Genomic DNA, 20,551 nt, shown 5'->3' with positions numbered 1-20,551 from the left:
TCCGGCCACAGGGGCTAACGTCTGGGCCCACTCTGGGCTCATATTTTTGTAATAACAAAACTTGTCTTTTATCATGGAAGCACTGAGGGGTGTATGCACTTAAGTAGTTTGACACCAAGGTATAAGGTTGTCTGTTTCTTATTTTACACACATGAATTTAACAAACAGGTACAGCTGCCCCTTCCATACTGCCCCAGGATCCCTTCTCAGTGGGAGGACAGCACACAGGCCTTCTGCCCCAATCCCGTCCTCAGCACCCGAGGCTGTGACTCTCAGACCATTTGCCGAAACACATCTGCAAGCGCTCAGCCGCTGCCCCCAGCCTCATCCTCAGGTTGCTCCTGATACCTCGGCCACACTTGTGTGGGGTCTGGAACCCAGGGAGCGCTTGTGTTCAGGGCAGGGTGGTGTGCAGCCCCAGCCCATCCTTCTCACTCCCAAGTGAGCATCAGTCAGCCTTGCTTGATGACAGATGCTCAGAGTTGAGAGTGGAGACTTGCCCAGAGCCCAGCGCTTGTGGGCTGTACCCAGCCCTGCCAGGCCCAGAAAGAGGCCCAGCTGTAGGCAATCAGGGAAGCCCAGGGCTGGGTGGGTCTCAGCCCAGAGCGCAACCACCTGGGGTGTCCACAGTCTCCGGGGGATGTAACCGTGCCCTGCCGGCTTCAGTGTGTTTCAGGAGACGGCAGCGAGGCCACCTTGCGTAGTGTGGTGGAGGAGCTGGTGCGGTTCCGGCAGAAGGTCCGGCAGTTTGCGCTGGCCATGCCCGAGGCCACGGGGGAGGCCCGACGGCAGCAGCTCCTAGAGAGGCAGCCCCTGCTGGAGGCATGCGACACCCTGCGCCAGGACCTGACTGCCCATGGCATCAACATCAAGGTGAGTGCCGCACCCAGGTCAGGCACATCACCCCAGGAGCTAGGTAGGTCAACAGGTGACAGACATGGAGCCATCAGAGGCCCAGACATCCCCCGTGACCATGCTTTTTTTTCTTTTTTTTTTTTTGAGACAGAGTTTTACTCTTGTCACCCAGGCTGGAGTGCAATGGCACGAACTCGGCTCACTGCAACCTCTGCCTCCCAGGTTCAAGCGATTCTCCTGCCTCAGCCTCCCGAGTAGCTGGGATTACAGGCATGTGCTACCATGCCCAGCTAATTTTTTTTAGTAGAGATGGGTTTTCTCCATGTTGGTCAGGCTGTTCTCAAACTCCCGACCTCAGGTGATCCACCTGCCTCGGCCTCCCAAAGTGCTGGGATGACAGGCGTGAGCCACCATGCCAGGCCCATGCTTCTTTCTGAGAAACCCATCCCTGTGATAAATGAGGTGGGAGGGCCATGAGGGAGGGGCCAAGTTGGCTGGAGGGGATGCTGAGCACGGGCACATGGGTCCTGCTCAGCCCCTGCCACCTCCTACAGGTGCTGCACGGCTCCTGGCCTTCTGCTGGAGGCAGTGGGGCCCTTTTCTAAGCGCCCGGCCAGCTTTTTAGGACAGGGCAGTGAGGGAACAGGCACCCTGAACCTGGTCACGCTCGTCAGCCCCCTGTGCCACGTGACGTGGTGTCTGCTCAGAGTTGGACCTCACTTTTCTTCTCCAGGACAGAAACAGTACAACGTCCACGTGGGAACTGCTGGATCAAAGGACAAAAGACCAAAAAGCAGCGGGCTGAGGATGGAGCGCAGCCATGAACCTGCTCAGACAAGATGCGCCTGTGCTTTATGTTAAAGGCTTTATGTTAAAGCTTCCTGTCGGGGCTGCTAGGTCAGCATTAAAGTAAGGCAACCAACAGTGTCCCACTGGCGTCTGTTAGTAACTAAGCCTAAACATTCACTGCGTTCTGTGGCTACAGACCGTCGACTGAGTGGTGTCAAACATTCAGTAGCATCCAGCAGCACATGTGCCTGTGCGTGAGACCCACTGGCCCTGTGCCCAGGGAACAGACAGCACAGGAACAGAAGAGCAGGGACCCAGGGAGGCGGCAGGACACAGCCTGTCTCCTCCTGAGGGAGGGGCTGGGGATGGGTGAGGTGGGTGGGCCACGCAGCAGCAGTCAGGCAGAGCAGGGACGCCAGGCCATGCTAACTCTGGGAACCCCTCCCCCAGCAAGAACACAATCTTAGTTTGTTTCTGTGGTTACAAAAGTAACACATTCACCATAGAAAAAGTGCGGCTGAGAACCTGTCTGCAGTCCCGCTGCAGTTAACGTCCTGACAGCCGCAGGCCATCTGGGTCGTCATGGTCTGAGCACAGCAGCGAGGTGTCGAGCTGGGCCTGGGAAGGGTGGTTCCGGAGGAGGCCGGGCAGCCAGGCTGAGCGCCAGCTGGCGAGGTGTGAGACAGGATTCCTGAGCGGGAGCTGGTGGCGGCCAGTGCACAGCAGGCTGCCTGGGCTGCAGGTGGCCTCCTAAGCACCCGCCTTGCGCTGGACCTCGCCTTTCTGTAGTAAGCCCAGCACCACAGCTGCCAGTGACTCAGCAGGGTGACCCTCTCCACTCTTCCCGCTCGCAGAGCCTGGGCCAGGCCTCTCCCTGTCGCACTGGCATCTCAATCCCACGGGTACAGGCAGCAGCAGGACCTGTGACGGGGGGTGCAGCCTTGCTCATCGTTTAACCTGAGGCACAGGTCTCCTCTCTACAGAGGAGAACGCCAGTTCAGAAGTCACTCACCTAGAAAATCACCCTAGTAAAGCTACCCACATAGAAAAAGTCCCCAGAGGGCTCCTTACAATGAGGCATCTCGACAGAGCTGCTCCGTACTGGGGCACTCTGTCCCCCACAGCCAGGCCACTGCCTCACGGGCCGTCCACCCACCCGCACACACTTCCCCGTTGGCTCTCCTGGTCCAGGGAAGCTCCTGGGAGCCTGTCCGGCTGGAGTGAGTACATGAAATATGTGGGTTTGAGAAAGAACAGGGAAGCAATGAGCTGATCGTAAAAAAAAAACCCATTCTCTCCTTTAAGTAAAGGGATGTTTTACTTAGAACAAAAATTTAGTCATAAAAACCATACAAATAATTCCTGTGACTGCTGAATCGTACTTCCTAAGGAAAGAATGGGCTGCCCTGGGCTTATCCTTCAAGGCGCTTTATCGCAGCCATCATGGGGGAGAGGCGCTGGCGGTGAGGGCAGTCTCACACAGACAGGCTTGTATACTTTTATCTCCCTGGTAGCTCACCATATCCTCACCTAAGAAAGTTGAAAGGGGAGCTTCAGCTGTTTAAGGAAAAAAATACAACGCTCCATTTAAATTAACCAGATCTGTCTTTTAATAGTTACCAGAATCTGGATGTTAATTCCCCAAAGGAAAAATGTCCATGGCATGGTTTTTCTGGAAAAGTTCACATTGGACATGAAGCTTCTGAAGTTAGGTGTCGAATTAGTAGTGACAATCTATTTTTTAATCTTCAAAGTTCCTAGTTTTAAAGAAAGTAGAATCCATCTGGGGCGTGTCTACACGGCAGGGTATCACTCAAGAGTCATCATCAGGCCAAAAAGACTCTGACGGGAACCAGGAGGGTTTGCCCTTGCAGTGGAAAGGGCGTCCCAGAAAGTAGAAGAGAACACCCTAGTGCACGCGTCAGGCACAAAACGGTACCAAGCCCCACTAAGACATAGGACCAGAGAACATGTCACTGTCAGGCCGCTCCAGGAAAACCACCATACAGACAACAGAAGCTAACCCGAGGTCAACACTGCCATGAAGCGTATTAGCTGAAGTGCAGTTACTAGTGTCTTTACTGGACGCGAACATCCCTGAGGACACAGCCGCGCTGCTTCCTAAGCACACATGACCACGACACTGTCTTTCCCCAGGTCTCCTTAGTGCCATCGCTGCACCAGGCCCAGCATGCCCCAAGTCCCCCAGAGCCTTCTCCTGAGACAGCACTAGCGGCCACGTCAGATTCCAGGCTGCAGCCCTCCATGGTGCCCGTCCCCGGTCAAGTCTGCTCTGCTGGGGCTGGTGGGTGTCATGGGGACCTCTGTGCAGACATGGACACTGGAGAGCGTGGGAGAGGAGGCGTCTAAGCTCCCCGCCCACCCACTCAAGGGTCAGCGTCACTCAGGTTTCCTTCTGTTCCCATGGTGCCTCCAAAACGGTTTCCAAACAAAGTGATCACTGATTACCCTGGAGTATGTCAATAAGCCAACCAAATACCAGCAGCCGGACACCACCAAGCTCATCACCACTTGAAAAGACGACGAGCTGCAGAAGGAAGAGCCCTCTGATGGGCCAGTCAGAGGAAACGCAGTCAGTGCAGTCAGGACTCGGAGACACCCGGGGACCCGTGCCCGGCTCCCTGCCGGAGGAACGACTAGGGGAGGGAAGCAGGAGAGAAATGAAGGGCGTTGGCAGAGAGAGAAACAAGTAGAAACTTTGCTGATTTGGGAGCAGGTGGAGAAATAAATTCTGTTGAGCTGCTAAGGAATTCTTCATTCTCGTGATTTTCTTCATTTCCGTCTTCTCGGTTACTACCAAGGAGCTAAGGAGAGTTCAGGAATACTTTGTTTAGTGTCACCATAACATCTCCAACCACGCATTCAGTTTAGCCAAAACCTGCAATATTCCAAATTCTTAAATTCTCAACAGCAACCAATTTATGCTCAAGTTGAAAATCTGGCAAGCACTGCGCGCCTTCAGCACACACGTGGCTCCGGATTTTCCCACCACACACACGCTCTCCCCCGTCCGAGGTGCCTACTTCCTTCTGGTCTGCGTGGGCTCAGGTTTCGAAGAGCTTGCGGAAGGCGGCCCCCACCTCGGCGATCATGTCGGAGGTGGTGGTGGAGCGACCGTGCTTCTGGAAGGCTTGGTGGTTGCACTGCCTGGTGAGAGAGCAGGCGCCGAATGCAGCCACCAGGAGAGGGCTGGACCTGCGGAGAGGGCGACAGCGGGAGGTGTGGGGAAGTGGCCGTCGTGGTCCGGGGGCCGCAGCCAACCTGGGCTCTGGTTTTGACTCCTGTGTCAATCTTGGGACCCCAAATTGTCAATTTCAAGTCTGACACGCCTCTGAGGAGAAAGCAGCTTTATCACAGCGAAAACCACCATTAACCCTCCACTACTCCCTGGCAGGAGGCACACGGGAAATGTCTATGTACTTGGAGGCAGGGCCAGGGCCCGCGGCGCGCCAGGTATTCCTGGGGAAAGCCAGGCGGCACATGCTGCTTAGCCCTGTTTGACTGTGCTCTCAGCGCCTGGGTGTGGAGGGCATCTGAGGTCTGAGAATGTGGATTCCTGCTACCAGGGCTCCATCTCCTGGGAGAGGGGCGGAGGGAACCAGAGTGAACCCAGCAGAACGAACGGGAAGACTCCTGCCCTGCCCACACCCTGACCTCCTCAGCTCTCAAGTTCATGTGGACACACCTAGTTTAGGGGCTGGTCCCAGACTCTGCCATCCCGGCAATGAGGACAGATGAGGCCACTGGATGACAGGCCTGCCCACCCTCCAGAAGCCCAGGTCTGCCACACTTAGCAGCTGCAGCCGCCACCCTGATGGGCTCACAAAAGAGAAACAGAGGTGCTCAGAGGCATGGGAACTGCTTGCATTCATAAAGTCCTAGAATTCTGCTGTCTCTTAAAGAAAATTCATGTCTTTAAGAACAAGTGTCTAAGTAAGCCTTGACCCTGTTTTCTATGTAAACCACTCAACTTCCTAGAACGGCGTGCTGCTGGGCCTTGGTTACACCTCGGAACTCTCTGGAGAGCTCTGAAGACCAACTCTGCCCCGGCCCCATCCACAGTGAACGAGGGACAGGCCCAGGCCAAGTGTGGGGTGGAAGCTTCTGCCAAGAGGGTTCGCCTGTGCCCCAGGATCTCTCCAGTGAAGCCTAGAGTTCATTCTCAGTGTCTCCAGGGCTACTTATTCAACGCATGAGCTACTGAAATAGCTTAGAAAAATCAGACGGTTTCAAAGCAGAATAAATGAAGACATGTGGCCTCACCCGTTTGTCTTCTCCGGTCCAGCAAGGAGCGCCCAGTGCACCAGGACACCCAGGGAGCCCGACAGGAGGTCTCCTTGCCCTCCACACCTGCGGCTGCTGCCTTCCTGGCTGCACACAAGCACTGCACAGGGCGGAAGTGAGAGCAGGTGTCAGCATGGCCATGTGGATGGATGTGACAGTAGCCATGCGTGTGGAAGGCCGCACGGCAGGCAGAGCCACACCCTCCAGGAGCAGCCCGAGGCTCCACTCACATCCTGCCCGCTACGGCTTTTCCCTGTTTGTTCCAAGGGTTGGAGGCAGCCTCTGTTTTACAAAAGAGGAAATCAAGGCACACAGGGGTGAGGGCTGCCCCAGACCCGGCTGTGTAGCACAGCAGGTTGGTGGAGACACCTGCAGCTCAGAACCGCCTCAGACAAGCCCAAGCAGGCAGCTCTGAGCAGGGCGGCACCAGCCTCCAGCTCCTCCTACCAGCTCCTGGAGGACGAGCCCTCGCCTGCAGCCCACACTCCAGAGTGCACCTTAAACCACAGCTCGGTCATAAAGCGCAACACCAAGTAAGGCCTCCACTGGCCTCATAACGTCACCTGTGCCTGTGTATGTGGGAATTCTGTTTCTTTGGAAAATGTTTTGAAAACCAGGTGTTACACTGTCTGAACCTGTTAGACCCAAGAGAGCCTTCCAGTGATTAAAAAACCTTCATCTCAAAGGTGTCAAGAGTCCCTCTGAGAACATCTGCCCTGTGTTCCTTGTGCATAGCTGTGTGTGGATGTGTGTGTAAGGACGTGTGCAAGGCTGCGAGCACGACCGTGCATGTGTGTAAGTGCATGAGTGTGTGAGGGCATGTGTGAGGCTGCGTGAGCATGACTGCATGTGTATAAGTGCATGAGTGTGCAAATGTGTGCATGTGAACGTGAATGTACAAATGTGGATTGGGCACACCCGCCCACAGATGCCTCAGTGTTCTACCCTGATTTTGGTACCTACTCAGCAGCCTCACAGCTCAACAGGTGAGTACATTCGCTATTCATCATCTGTTCAGGCCTGAATGGAGGGGGGCTTCCATTTTCAGAGCTAACAAGGGCATGGCTCCCCGGAGGCCTCGCTGACGCTGGGCCCGGCCTCCGCCCCGCTCTCACTTGGCTCTTGCTGAAGCCTCCCCAGGCTCTGGCTGAGACCCGCCACACTCAGCGCCTGAGATTCCACTACCAGCAGCCCCAGGGCTTTCTGCACTTTCCAGTCATTTTGATAAAAGAGAATGAGACGCAATACAATACAGAGTAACTGCAGGGATCATGGATGCCACAGGTGAGACGAAGGTGGCAGCTGGGGAATGCCCTGCTGTTGCAGGCACCCTCCGCCACACTGCCTCTCATAACTGAGGCGTGGGAATTCAGCCGGCGGGTAAGGCCCACAGCTCGAAAGCCTGCTCTCACCACGGTCACCTCCCCCGGCAAAACAGTGAGAAGTCAAAACATGGACTCCGGAGAAGGTGTGGCTGACAGCACGAATCCCTTTGTGCGAATGCGCATGAACACGTGTGCACGGGAGAGGTCTTCCAGGGCTCGCGCTCAGCGTGGCCACGCTGACTGACCCGGCACCAGCCCACGCACAGAGGGCAGCCGCCACTCACCCTGCTGGCCATTGGAGAGGATGTCGCGCTCTCCTTTCTGGACCACCGTCACATTGCCCAGGGCCTGGCTGAGTCTCAGCACAGATCCATGGCGGTCATTGCTGTCCACAGGGCCTCTGAGCTATGACAACACAGGAAGACACAGAAAAAGCAACGTCTTCCTCAGACACACGACACACGACGTGACGGATAGCCCTGTCCCATCCGCCATGAGACTCACGCTCTCGTGCCTAAAGGGATCACCCAGGCACTTGCTAAAGGCCACGTAGGTGGAAGGAAGCCCAGGATATCGCCTGCAGCGAGTCCTCTGGGCAGATGCCGACACGGTGCCTGCTGCAGTGCCCGTCCTCTACCTGGTCAGAGCAGGCTGAAGGAGGACCACCCAAGGCTGGGTTCTGAGAGCTTTGTAGGAGTAATACAAATTCCAGTTGTACTGGGCGCTAACACTGACGGGACACTCACCGTGTGGGGACTCACGGCTTTACACAGGATTCCTCATCTCATCCTCACAACCCCGTGAAGTAGATGCCATCATCACATCACAGACGAGGCACTCCAGACACAGAAAGTGATCTGTCCACAGTGTGCTGCAGGAGGGGCTGGCTGACCCGAGTCCCTGCCTGTCCCAAGCCCACTACACCATCATTCATCCAATCCAAGAGCACTAATGCCAAGACGGGCCACCCACCGGGAGAGGCACAGCAATTACTTGCAGGTCTGCATCCCTGCAGAGATGTGCCCACAGGGACAGGCTGGGCAGAAGCATGGAGCGCGTCCTTCACCCTCTTCAGGACGAATGGGGCTTGCATCCACCCCCCAGGGAGTCCACTGACTCACCACAGCATCATACAGTCTGCTGAACTCCATGTGGTTGGGGGTGAGGACCGCCTTCTGGTAGCCTTGGATGAGGGCTGGCTGCTGAGCGACCAGCCACAGGCCGTCCTGCACAGAACAAGGAGCCGTGCTCACTGCACAGGCCTTCCGGGAGTCCGAGCCAGGAGGAGAGAGGTCAACTCACCGCGTCGATGATGACAGGGATGTCCCTGGCCTTTGATGCTTCCAAAATGCCCTGCCAGAAGAGAAAACCAGGCTGAGTACCACGCCTGCTGCCTCTGCTATAGTGTGGATAGTGTCTCCTGAAAACTCACGGTGAAACTTAATTGCCAATGGAAGGGTCTTGGGAGGTGGAACTTTTAAAAGGTGACGTGGCAGTGCCCTCATGGGTGGGTTTAATGACCTTTAAAAGGGGCATAAAGGGTCTCTCTCCTGCCCTTCTGCCCTCGCCAGATGGACATCCACCTCCAGAACTACGAGCCAGTAAAACGCCTGTTCATTATCAGTCACCCAGTCTGTGGCACTGCTATAGCAGCACAAAACAGACGAAGACACTTTTCCCAACAGCAGTGAAAGAAAATGGAGCAGACTCTTAATAAAATGCAACACCAGGTCATCAAATGGAAAATAATCAAGTAAATGAATAAAATAGAGAAGCAGAAAGACCCAATGAACTAGCAGAGCCCCTAAATAAGGCAGGACACTGGGAACTCTGAAAGGCGAAGCCCAGTGGAAATGCTATAAACAACAGTTGGGCTCTTAGGCTAACTCATGAAGACACACCTCCCCCGCCCCAGCGAGGGCTTCCAGTTCTCCAACAGATACTAATCTGCAGCATTCGGAGGCAAGAAATCTGAATTCCTGAGAATTCCCCAAATCATTAGTCATTATGTATTTTTCATATCACTTTACTTACATATTTTAAAATAACAAGTGACAATAATAAACGGAATCATTTTTCCCTGATAGGATTACAGTGAAGGTGTCAAAGGTTTTCTATTTAAACAAAAAAAAAAACCTTGATGTGTAGATACATATATATATATGTAATCAATATTTGGTGGCTTTTATTATTATGAACCAATATATTGTGATAAGATTATATGCAGCAGTAACATGTAAAGTGATCTTGACTTGATAGACACCTGATAGTAGAAAACATTAAGATAGAGAACATTAAACAAAATACATGCCAAGTCAGAATAATTTAAGGTATTGAAAACTAACGCCAGGTATGAGAAATGAAATTTGAAAGCTGACAAAGCGTTAGCTGCTCGCCTCACGAAGTGCTCGTTCCAGCTTGTTTGTGACGCCCATTCCAGCTGTGGGGAAGCGTCTACCTGGCTCTGACACGGGTCGGGGCATTAGCAGTGTGTCCTGAAGCCCCTCCAGGGAGGCGGGTACCTGAGACTTCCTGAAGCTGATTTCCTTTATTAACAATAAAAATTCTTTGCTTGCCCTGAGTTTGGCTTCACCGGTAAAGCCGGCAGGCTTCTGCTAGTTCAGATTTTAGATCAGTTTCTGATTTCGTGTTGCAGGATTTGGCAACAATCTGACATTTTCATCTGTTTCTGTGTTTTCTTTTAATGTATTCGCAAAGAGTAGTCAAAAGTGAACATTCAAACCCTGGAAAATGCAGTGTTACATGGGTCTCCTAGAAAGATTCACGCATCAGAGCACCCAGCGCAGCAGGGTGTCCCCACCCGTGGGAAAGCAAACCACGGTACGCTACGGAGAAATCTGGAGGCATCTCTCCAAAACTGAAACGTCCTTACTCTTCGATTCAGCAATGGAACTTCTAAAAATTTATCTTCTAACACCCAAAAGAGTGGACAAAATACATAGGTTCAGGACACTACTGATGTTAACACGAAAAAAGCAGAAAACAGTGTGAATGAACTAGTTAAACACACTGCAGTAGATCCGCAGTAAATTCTGATGTAGCTGTTAAAAATAATGAGGAATATCACATACCCTGCCGTGAAAAAGTCCCCAAAGTGCACAGTGTGAGGACCAGGACACACTGTTAATGCGTGTGGAAAGAGCACAGTGTGAGGACCAGGACACACTGTTAATGAGTGTGAAAAGTGCACAGTGTGAGGACCAGGACACACTGTTAATGCGTGTGGAAAGAGCACAGTGTGAGGACCAGGACACACTGTTAATGCGTGTGAAAAGCGCACAGTGTGAGGACCAGGACACACTGTTAATGAGTGTGAAAAGTGCACAGTGTGAGGACCAGGACACACTGTTAATGCATGTGAAAAGTGCACAGTGTGAGGACCAGGACACACTGTTAATGCGTGTGGAAAGAGCACAGTGTGAGGACCAGGACACACTGTTAATGCGTGTGAAAAGCGCACAGTGTGAGGACCAGGACACACTGTTAATGAGTGTGAAAAGCGCACAGTGTGAGGACCAGGACACACTGTTAATGCGTGTGAAAAGCGCACAGTGTGAGGACCAGGACACACTGTTAATGCGTGTGGAAAGAGCACAGTGTGAGGACCAGGACACACTGTTAATGCGTGTGAAAAGCGCACAGTGTGAGGACCAGGACACACTGTTAATGCGTGTGAAAAGTGCACAGTGTGAGGACCAGGACACACTGTTAATGCGTGTGAAAAGAGCACAGTGTGAGGACCAGGACACACTGTTAATGAGTGTGAAAAGCGCACAGTGTGAGGACCAGGACACACTGTTAATGCGTGTGAAAAGAGCACAGTGTGAGGACCAGGACACACTGTTAATGCGTGTGAAAAGTGCACAGTGTGAGGACCAGGACACACTGTTAATGCGTGTGAAAAGAGCACAGTGTGAGGACCAGGACACACTGTTAATGCGTGTGAAAAGAGCACAGTGTGAGGACCAGGACACACTGTTAATGCGTGTGAAAAGAGCACAGTGTGAGGACCAGGACACACTGTTAATGCGTGTGAAAAGAGCACAGTGTGAGGACCAGGACACACTGTTAATGCGTGTGAAAAGTGCACAGTGTGAGGACCAGGACACACTGTTAATGCGTGTGAAAAGCGCACAGTGTGAGGACCAGGACACACTGTTAATGCGTGTGAAAAGAGCACAGTGTGAGGACCAGGACACACTGTTAATGCGTGTGAAAAGTGCACAGTGTGAGGACCAGGACACACTGTTAATGCGTGTGAAAAGAGCACAGTGTGAGGACCAGGACACACTGTTAATGCGTGTGAAAAGCACACAGTGTGAGGACCAGGACACACTGTTAATGCGTGTGAAAAGAGCACAGTGTGAGGACCAGGACACACTGTTAATGCGTGTGAAAAGCGCACAGTGTGAGGACCAGGACACACTGTTAATGCGTGTGGAAAGAGCACAGTGTGAGGACCAGGACACACTGTTAATGCGTGTGAAAAGTGCACAGTGTGAGGACCAGGACACACTGTTAATGCGTGTGGAAAGAGCACAGTGTGAGGACCAGGACACACTGTTAATGAGTGTGGAAAGCGCACAGTGTGAGGACCAGGACACACTGTTAATGCGTGTGAAAAGCGCACAGTGTGAGGACCAGGACACACTGTTAATGCGTGTGAAAAGAGCACAGTGTGAGGACAGGTGCATTGGTCAAGAGCCTGCGCTCTAGATTCAGACAACGTGGGTTCAAAGTCAGCCCAGGAGCCAGAAAACTTAATGTTGTTAGACATTCCTCAGCTGATCTTCCGTTTCAACATCATCCCTACCAAAATCCCAGCTGCCTGCTCCACCAGTCAGCAAGCTGATCCAAAACTGGAACGCACGGGGCCCGGGAGAGCCAAAACAACCTTGAAAAGAACGAATGTGGAGGATGCGGGCTTTCCAATATCCAGGCTTCCTACACAGCCACAGCAGTCAAGACTGGGCAGTTGCAGGACAGCTGTACAGACCAACAGAACAGAAACAAGAGTCCAGAAATAAGCCCTCACATTAGGGTCAACGGTCTCCCGACAAGACAAGTCAGGAGGAAAGAAGAGTCTCTCCAACACAGGGTGCTGCAACAACGGGACACCCACAAGCAAAAGCCTGACGCCGCAGCCTTCCTTCTACCACACCATCAGCTCAACATGCACCACAGAGCTAAATGTAACAGCCAAAACAATAAGGCTCTTAAAATGTAGGAGTAAACCTTGGGTTAGGCATATGCTTCTTAGATAAGACACCAACAGCACAAGGGACAAAAGAAAAAACAGCTACATTGGACTTCAAAATTACAAATCTGTGCTGTAAACAAAACCATCAAGGAAGCGAAGAGACAACCTACAGAATGAGAGGATATCAGCACATAGTCTGATAAGGAACCTGTGTCTAGAATGTATATGAAGAACTCCTGAAAGTCAATAATAAAAAGGCAAAGAGTTTTCAAAATGGGGAAAGGGTATGAGAACAGACACTTCTCCAAAGAAGATACCCAAACAGGCCACGCATGGTGGCTCACGCCTGTAATCCCAGCACTTTGGGAGGTTGAGGCAGGCAGACACCCGAGGTCAGGAGTTTGAGACCAGCCTGGCTAACATGGTGAAACCCCATCTCTACTAAAAATACAAAAATTAGCTGGGTGTGATGGTGGGTGCCTGTAGTCCAAGCTACTTGGGAGGCCGAGGCAAAGGAATCACTTGAACCCAGGAGGCAGAGATTGCAGTGAGCCGAGATCACACCATTGTATTCCAGCCTGGGTGACAGAGTGAGAATCTGTCTCAAAAAACACAAAACAAAAGAAGATAACCAAATAGCCAATAAGCCCATGCAAAGATGCTCAACAGTATCAGCGGCCAGGAAAACGCAAACCAAACCACAGGGAGGTCACTCCACGCCCACTAGAGTGGCTGCTAATAGACGACAACAGTAACAAGTGCTGGGGACAATGTGGCGAATCAGAGCCCTTGCACACTGCTGGAGGGAATGGAAAATAGCGCAGCCGCTATGGGAGACAGTGGCAGGGCCTCAAACTGTGAAACACTGACACCCGGGAGAGTGAAAACACATCCACACAAAAAGTGGAAACCAATTTCCATAAATTAGTGAACAGATAAAGCAAAGGTGGTATATCCATGCAATGAAATATTAGAGGTAGAAAGAGGAACGAAGTACTGATACGTGCTACTACACAGGGAACTCCAAATATAAAATTATGCAGAGTGACGTAACTCGTCACTAAATAGCACACGTTGCGTAATTCCATTCATACGAAATGTCCTGAACAGGCGAATCCAGAGAGACAGACAGCATACTAGCTGAGTGGCTGCCAGGAGCTGGGGAGACTGGGGAACAGGGAGCAGATGCTAACGGGGATGGGCTGCTTCTGAAGGCAATACACATATTCTAAGGTTGATCATGGTGATGGTTGCACAACTGTGAATATACCTGAAGCTACCGAATAGTTCACTTTAAACGGGTGAAGGGTATGGTAGGTAAATTATCTAAATAAAGTCACTTTTAAAAAACCACCTCTGCCAATTTCCTTGCTACAAGACCCCGCGGGCGTCTTGAACCCTTGCCAGGACTCAATTTGTCATCAGAAGAATGGGGATATGAATAGAAATCGACCTAATGGGGTTGTTTTCAGGCCTACACCAGATGATGACCTCATTCAGGAATGTCGACGAGGTAGGAAGCCTCTGCTCCACGCCAGGCACGAGCTGGAAGCTGACGAGGCGGCGGCAGCCCACACTAGATGACCTGAGGGCTCTCAAGACCACGGTGAGAGTGTACGGGAACCCGAATGCAAGGCCCGGAGTCTGGGCAGCAGGGGCAGTGACGGACACCCTCACCTCCCACCTTTCACACTTCCATGCTGCAGACTGGTTTTCTAAGATACCAGTTTTTACATTATGAACTTAAATTCACAAAGAAAAGAACCTGAAGCAGAGAACTCTGGCTTGTTCACCTTTAATTCATCCGCACCCCCAGGATGCAGAGCGGGACAGGGAGCAGCAGCCGTGCACCGCAGACCCGCAGCTTGCAAATGGGACTCCCCACTGACAGCCTCTCCCCCGGGATGACAGAGGGGCTCTCCTGCTCCTAAACAAGGCCACCTCCTACTTCTCGGTGAGCGGGTGAGACCTTAAAGCTCAAAGTCGGGCTCCGGTGCTAACTCCACGCTGCTTTCCCTGGTCTGTGCAGTGCCAACCTGCGTCTGCCTGCCCCCCAGATGACTCATCCTGCACTGCTTGGCTCCGTCACTCGCCGCCTTCAAGCCCCGCGGCCTCAGAGACCCCTCCGTTAACTAAGCACTCAACAGAGTGCCATGCAGATGGTTGGCACTTTCAGGGTGACTACTGATCTGGGGAACACAGAATGGCCAGGCACTTTCTAAGGGCTTTAAGCATAGTCCCTCACTAATGCCCGGCCTCTGATCCCCATGCAGTCACCACGCCTTGCACATGTGAGCGCCCTGCGGCACCAGGCTGTCTGGCACACTGTGTCTTCCCCCAGGAGCTCTAACAGGGGTCCCCTGGAACTGGAGAAAGGGCCTCAGAGGGCAGTCCCTGAGCTGCATCCCCACAGGAGCACAACCCCTAGCAGAGACACACACCAGCCCAGGGAGCATCAGGGGATGCAGGAAACACAGAGCTGGCAGCCATCCCGTGTTTTTACTGCCCTGATCCCAGGTGGTATTTATTTACAGCAGACACAAAGTGATCAGAATATTTTTCATCTTTTTGGATTCAGGTGGGCATAAGATGAACTTTAAGAAATAAATAGCAGCATCAATGAAGAGTACACGTGCATGCATGTGGGCACGGACAAGCTGGCCGTGTCACCTCACAGCCTGATGTCAGCAGAGCATGGCACCAGGGCTGTGCGGGAACAACAGCCCAGGAGGCTGAGGGAACCCCACGGTCCCCAGCGAGAAGGGGGTGGCCTGGGAGGTACACTCAGGCCTGACCCCAAACCTCTGTCAGCTCCTCAATCCTGCTCGCCCTCTCCTCACATCAGGCAGAAAACATCAGAGCAACTCCACATACACCTCCGGCAGCTGCTCCGTGAGAAAGCAGCTGGGCCCGGAGGGAAGCAGATCTCAGCACAGCTCCTCACCACCTTTGCACTGTTTCTCCTCTGTCCCTCAAATCTTATCTCAATCACGCCATGAAGAGGCGCACAGAACACTGTTGCGGGAAGTCAGGGACCCCGAACGGAGGGACCGGCTGAAGCCGCGGCAGTAGAACATAAATTGTGAAGATTTCATGGACATTTATTCGTTCCCCAAATTAATACTTTTGTAGTTTCTTACACCCGTCTTTACTGTAATCTCTGAACATAAATTGTGAAGATTTCATGGACATTTGTCACTTCCCCAATCAACACCCCTGTGATTTCCTACGCCTGTCTTTACTTACCTCTTAATCCCGTCATCTTCTTGTAAACTGAGGAGGATGAATGTCGCCTCAGGACCCTGTGATTGTGTCAACTGCACAAATTATTTGTAGAGCATGTGTGTTTGAACAATGTGAAATCTGGGCATCTTAAAAAAAGAACAGGCTAACAGCGATGTTCAGGGAACAAGAGAGGTAACTTTGAACTGGCCGCCGGTGAGCCGGACGGAACAGAGCTCTATTCCTCCTCTTTCATAAGCAAATAAGAGAAATATCGCTGAATTCTTTTTCTCAGCAAGGAACACCCCTGAGAAAGAGAATGCGCCCTGAGGGTGGGCCTATAGACGGGCCCTTAAATAAGCCCCGGTCTCCTATAGTGCTCCCAGGCTTACTAGGACGGGAAAATCCCCACCTAATAAATTGTGGTCAGACAGGTTGTCTGCTCTCAAACACTGTTTCCTGATAAGATGTTATCTATGACAATGTGTGCCCGAAACTTCATTAGCAATTTTAATTTCTCCTTATCTGGTGGTCCGGTGATCTCGCCCAGCCTCCATTTGCTTTGTGATATTTTATTACCTTGTGAAGTATGTGATCTCCGTGACCCACACCCTATTCGTGCACTCCCTCTGCTTTTGAAAACTGCTAATAAAGACTTGCTGGTTTTATGGCTAGGGGAACATCACGGATCTTGCCGACATGTGATGTCTCCCCCGGACACCCAGCTTTACATTTCTCTCTCTTGTGCTCTTTCCCTTTATTTCTCAACCCAGCCGAGACACTTGGGAAACAGAAAAGAACCCACGTTAAACATTGGGAGCGGGTTCTCCCGATAGAACACTACACAAAAAGGAATAGAAATGCCTCGGTTCCAACCTCACACCTACGGGCTAAGCCTGTCATGAGGAAAGTGAGTGAGTATACACATTACCTGGACATTTCTGAGAAGCGCATCATCTCTACCCAAGCCAGGTCCTACGACAAGAGCGTGCAGCCGGGGCAGCCACTTCTCCACCTCATGAACAGCACTGGGGCTGTCGCTAAAGAAGGAAAGGAAGGCCAGGACGGTTACCCACAACTCCTCATTTATTTACTGTCATGTATTCGTTTACATTTTATTTTGAAAAAAAAATTTACAAATAGTAATGACTTTTTTTTTTTTTTTTTTTGAGACGGAGTCTCACTGTCACCCAGGCTGGAGTGCGGTGGCCAGATCTCGGCTTACTGCAAGCTCCGCCTCCCGGGTTTACGCCATTCTCCTGGCTACAAATAGTAATGACTTTTAAATAATTTCTGTAATTTAGATTTATTATTTAATCAGTACAGAAGGCTCCCACGTACCCTTTGCCCAGCCTCCCCTGAGGTTAACGCTTCACACACCCACATTCCGGATCAGCATAACTAACTTCACATTGGTTCAATACCATTCATTAAACCACGGCATTTTCCAAATTTCCCGTTTCCTCTTGATGTCCTCTTCCCGTTTCAGGACCCAAACCAGCCCCACACTGCATGTGGCCATTGCCTCTCCCTGATCTATCTTTCAATGCCCAGATTTAGATGCCCAGCTTTCAACAGTTAAGACAAGTCAGAAAAAGAGTGATGGCTATTTTCAAAAGAGCCAGTTTGTTTCCACCACATACACGTGTGGCTGTAAAGCCTACGTTGTGTGCTTACACACCAGGCCCCACACAACGCACTGATCCTGCTGCGGTTTCTCATTCAGGACAAGGCAGGGTTTTGCTTCTTCAGACCTCCTCCCTGTTCGGTGTATCCTCTCCTTGAGCCCACTGTTAAGGCTTCTGTCTCCTTTCCTCCCTGACAAGCTCCCTTCTCAGGGTCACCAAGAACCCCACACTGTGAGATGTACCATCTGTTCTCAGGCCTCATCTCGAACTGACCCAGAGTGGCACACACAGGCCCTTCTAGTACTGTCTGGAAACAGCGGCTTCACTGACTCCTGAAGGCCCTGCCGCCTCCTCCCCAGCCCATGCTCCCAGCATCTGAGTGCCAAGCCCCCTACCCAGCCCCCCTCTGCCTCTTACTCCCTCGTCGTCCAGTTTTAAGCACCGTCCACATGTGCACGCCTCCCAAGTCCATGTCCCCACTGTCCAATGCCCACTAGCCACATCCCCTGGATGTCGAACTGGCAGCCAAACTGTACTCCACACCCAACGCCTCATCTTCATCCCACCCAAGCCCGTTTTTCCACCACGTGGAGCGACACCTCGCTCAGACCAAAACCCTTGGTGGAGTCCGTGCCACCTGCCTTTTCCAATCCAATCTGTCAGCAAATTCCGCCCCCAAACTTTCCAAGCTACCCAGAATCTGACCCCTCTCACCATCTAACCGCACCCTTCCCTCCCACAGGCCCTTAACACAGCCTCCACCCCGGCCACAGGGGCCCAGCCCGACAGCCCCCAAGGAGCCTTTATGAGCCACACTGGCCCTGCCCTGCCCACTCAGTACCACAGCCACAGCCCTGACAGCAGCCCCACACCCTGTGGGGCCCAGCCCTGTACCTCTTGGTCACCCGACACCTCACAGCGCCCCACCTGGAGCTCTGCACCGGCTCCTCCCTGGTGTGGAGAGGCTGGGCTCTACCCAGGCGTCGTCACACTGTGCTGCCGCCCCGACCACCCCCTGCCCACTCTCACAACTCCCCCCTGCTGCCGCTCTCTGCGGTTCCTTCACCACCTGACATCCTGCTCCCTTGTCTGTCTCCAGAGCAGCACAGCCCAATTCACTCTATGTGAACACACACGATTAAAAGTAAACAAGAGCAAAAGCTCCGCTCCTGCACCTCCCAGCTACATTTCAAGCACTCAGTGGCCACAATCCTGGATGGCAGAGAGAACACCTCCACGCAGCAAGCTCTACAGCACAGGCTGTCTGGGGGAGCCTCACAGGGGCAGGTGTTTGCCTGCCCAGTTTGACGCTAACCCATGGAACGCAGGCTACGGCCTGGCACCAGACATACCTGCTGAGTGCACGAAGGGTCTTGTTACTGCTCAGCGGCCCTTCGTTTCCACCTTCTGCCAACCTGTCAGACACAGCCCACAGGGCCTCACTGCCTCTGGAGCTGGGCCCCGGCCATTTCCAACAGGCCCAAGTCCCCCCAACCCACCTCTCACCCCTCCGTGTTTGTCTTACTCTGACCACAGAAGAATGGGCTCTTTCGTTCCCTACTTCCTTTACAGCACCTGCTGACAAACTCAGAGGACGGAAAATCCATCAGACGCTCTCGGTGTCAGTGCAAAAACCCCAAATGATGCAGGAGGGAAAGAGAACCCACGAGAACCCGGCGCAGAGCGACTCACAGAACTGGGTGGACGATCAGCTCCGGGCTGTAGGCCTTAATCACAGGCGCAGCCGCGCTGGCACAGAACACGTGGGACAAATCTGCGCCCTGAAGAAGGAGCACAAGAGGCCGACTCAGGGACCTGGTCCACAGGCCCCGGAAGGCTCCGGCATCGCTGCCCGCCCACCCACCAGACACAGGCGTCCAGTGCCCTGGTGACATGCGCGAGAATCGTACTAGTTCGGGTTACACCCAGCCAGGTGGCTTAGCAAAGGGCCAGGGCGCATAGCACAATACCTAAAAAGAAAGACTTTTGCCGCCACCACAGAGGCAGGGTCAGAGCCACACATGCCAGCACAGCCCAGCTCAGCCTGGTCACCCTCCAGGAGGAAGGGTCACAGAAAAAGGCCGGTCATTAGCACTTGCTCCGTGCATGGGAAACAGAAGGATCAGCTGCTTCAGCTGGGACCTACAAAGGCATCCCAGGTTCACTTTGGTGGAGTACAATATGAATCACACTTTAGGTTTTAAAAAATGGGCTTCAATTGAGGCCAGGTAAAGTGGATCATGCCTGTAATCCCAGCATTTTGGGAGGCCAAGGCAGGCAGATCACGTGAGGTCAGGAGTTTGAGACCAGCCTGACCAACACAGAGAAAACCCATCTCTACTAAAAATACAAAAAAAATTAGCCAGGCGTGGTGGCAGGTGCCTGTAATCCCAGTTACTCGGGAGGCTGAGGCAGGAGAATGGCTTGAACCCAGGATGCGGAGGTTGCTGTGAGCTGAGACTGTGCCACTGCACTCCAGCCTGGGCGACAAGAGCAAAACTCCATCTCAGAAAAAAGAAAAAAACAAAAATGGGCTTCAATTGAAGTGATCTTGTTCATGCACAGGATGTCAGGATAGACTTAAGGGTGTTTTATTACCTATGATTACCTTAAAAAGTTATTTAGATTTCTATCAGAAAACATTTGCTTTAATCATATTTAATCAAACTCTCCACCAGAAAAATCCCAATGCGGAACTTTTAAGTAAACATACCACTTTGAGAGCTGAGATTGCTGCAAAATATGGGGCTCCAGTGTACCTAAAAAGAAGGTATTTAGAGTCAAAAACTTCTGAGAATAAGGTAAGCATACCTTGATCAATAAATAGTTTATCAATAAAAAATAGGCATAAATAATATAGACATGGTTTATCAATAAATAACAGACATGAAGCACAAAGCACAAACCCAGCACCTAGAAGATGCTCAGTAATGTTCAACGAACATGAACTGGGGTAGACTAGAAATGTCTATCTTTTTTTTTTTTTTTTGAGACGGAGTTTTACTCTAGTTGCCCAGACTGGAGTGCAATGGCGCAATCTCGGCTCACTGCAACCTCTGCCTCCTGGGTTCAAGCGATTCTCCTGCCTCAGCGTCCCGAGTAGCTGGGGATTACAGGCATGCAACACCATCCCCAGCTAATTTTGTATTTTTAGTAGAGACGGGGTTTCTCCATGTTGGTCAGGCTGGTCTCAAACTCATCAGGTG

At 52.1% G+C, this 20,551-nt stretch overlaps 2 protein-coding genes across 19 annotated transcripts in view; one reads left to right on the top strand and one right to left on the bottom strand.

Moving 5' to 3' along the window:
* The window catches only part of CARS2 (cysteinyl-tRNA synthetase 2, mitochondrial), a 64,543-nt gene extending 62,761 nt beyond the window's left edge, over positions 1-1,782 (top strand). For all 6 annotated transcript variants that reach the window (XR_012092619.1, XM_073014492.1, XM_038007883.2 and 3 more), the window contains 2 exons: positions 667-873; positions 1,589-1,782. Coding sequence is in view for 5 of the 6 variants with exons in the window: in XM_073014492.1 (XP_072870593.1) it covers positions 667-873; positions 1,589-1,660 (279 nt within the window). In the remaining variant the exon portion in view is untranslated. The remainder of the gene's footprint in view (positions 1-666; positions 874-1,588) is intronic.
* The window catches only part of NAXD (NAD(P)HX dehydratase), a 28,683-nt gene continuing 8,254 nt past the window's right edge, over positions 123-20,551 (bottom strand). For 2 of the 13 annotated variants that reach the window (XM_007960897.3, XM_007960896.3), the window contains exons 3-11: positions 20,059-20,104; positions 19,038-19,126; positions 16,649-16,757; positions 8,577-8,627; positions 8,396-8,500; positions 7,559-7,679; positions 5,929-6,049; positions 4,689-4,860; positions 123-4,469 (exon numbers count right to left, since the gene is read on the bottom strand). In XM_007960897.3, the coding sequence (XP_007959088.3) occupies positions 4,710-4,860; positions 5,929-6,049; positions 7,559-7,679; positions 8,396-8,500; positions 8,577-8,627; positions 16,649-16,757; positions 19,038-19,126; positions 20,059-20,104 (793 nt within the window). In that variant the 3' untranslated portion in view covers positions 123-4,469; positions 4,689-4,709. Of the gene's footprint in view, positions 4,997-5,350; positions 6,050-7,558; positions 7,680-8,395; positions 8,501-8,576; positions 8,628-16,648; positions 16,758-19,037; positions 19,127-20,058; positions 20,105-20,551 lie in introns of all 13 variants that reach the window. The other 11 variants (XM_073014494.1, XM_073014493.1, XM_073014497.1 and 8 more) reach the window with 8 other exon arrangements.

Source organism: Chlorocebus sabaeus, chromosome 3 (assembly GCF_047675955.1).
Source record: "Chlorocebus sabaeus isolate Y175 chromosome 3, mChlSab1.0.hap1, whole genome shotgun sequence".
NCBI classification, from domain to species: domain Eukaryota; kingdom Metazoa; phylum Chordata; class Mammalia; order Primates; family Cercopithecidae; genus Chlorocebus; species Chlorocebus sabaeus.
The sequence above is the reverse complement of the archived record's forward strand: the minus strand, read 5'-3'. Positions and strand labels throughout refer to the sequence as shown.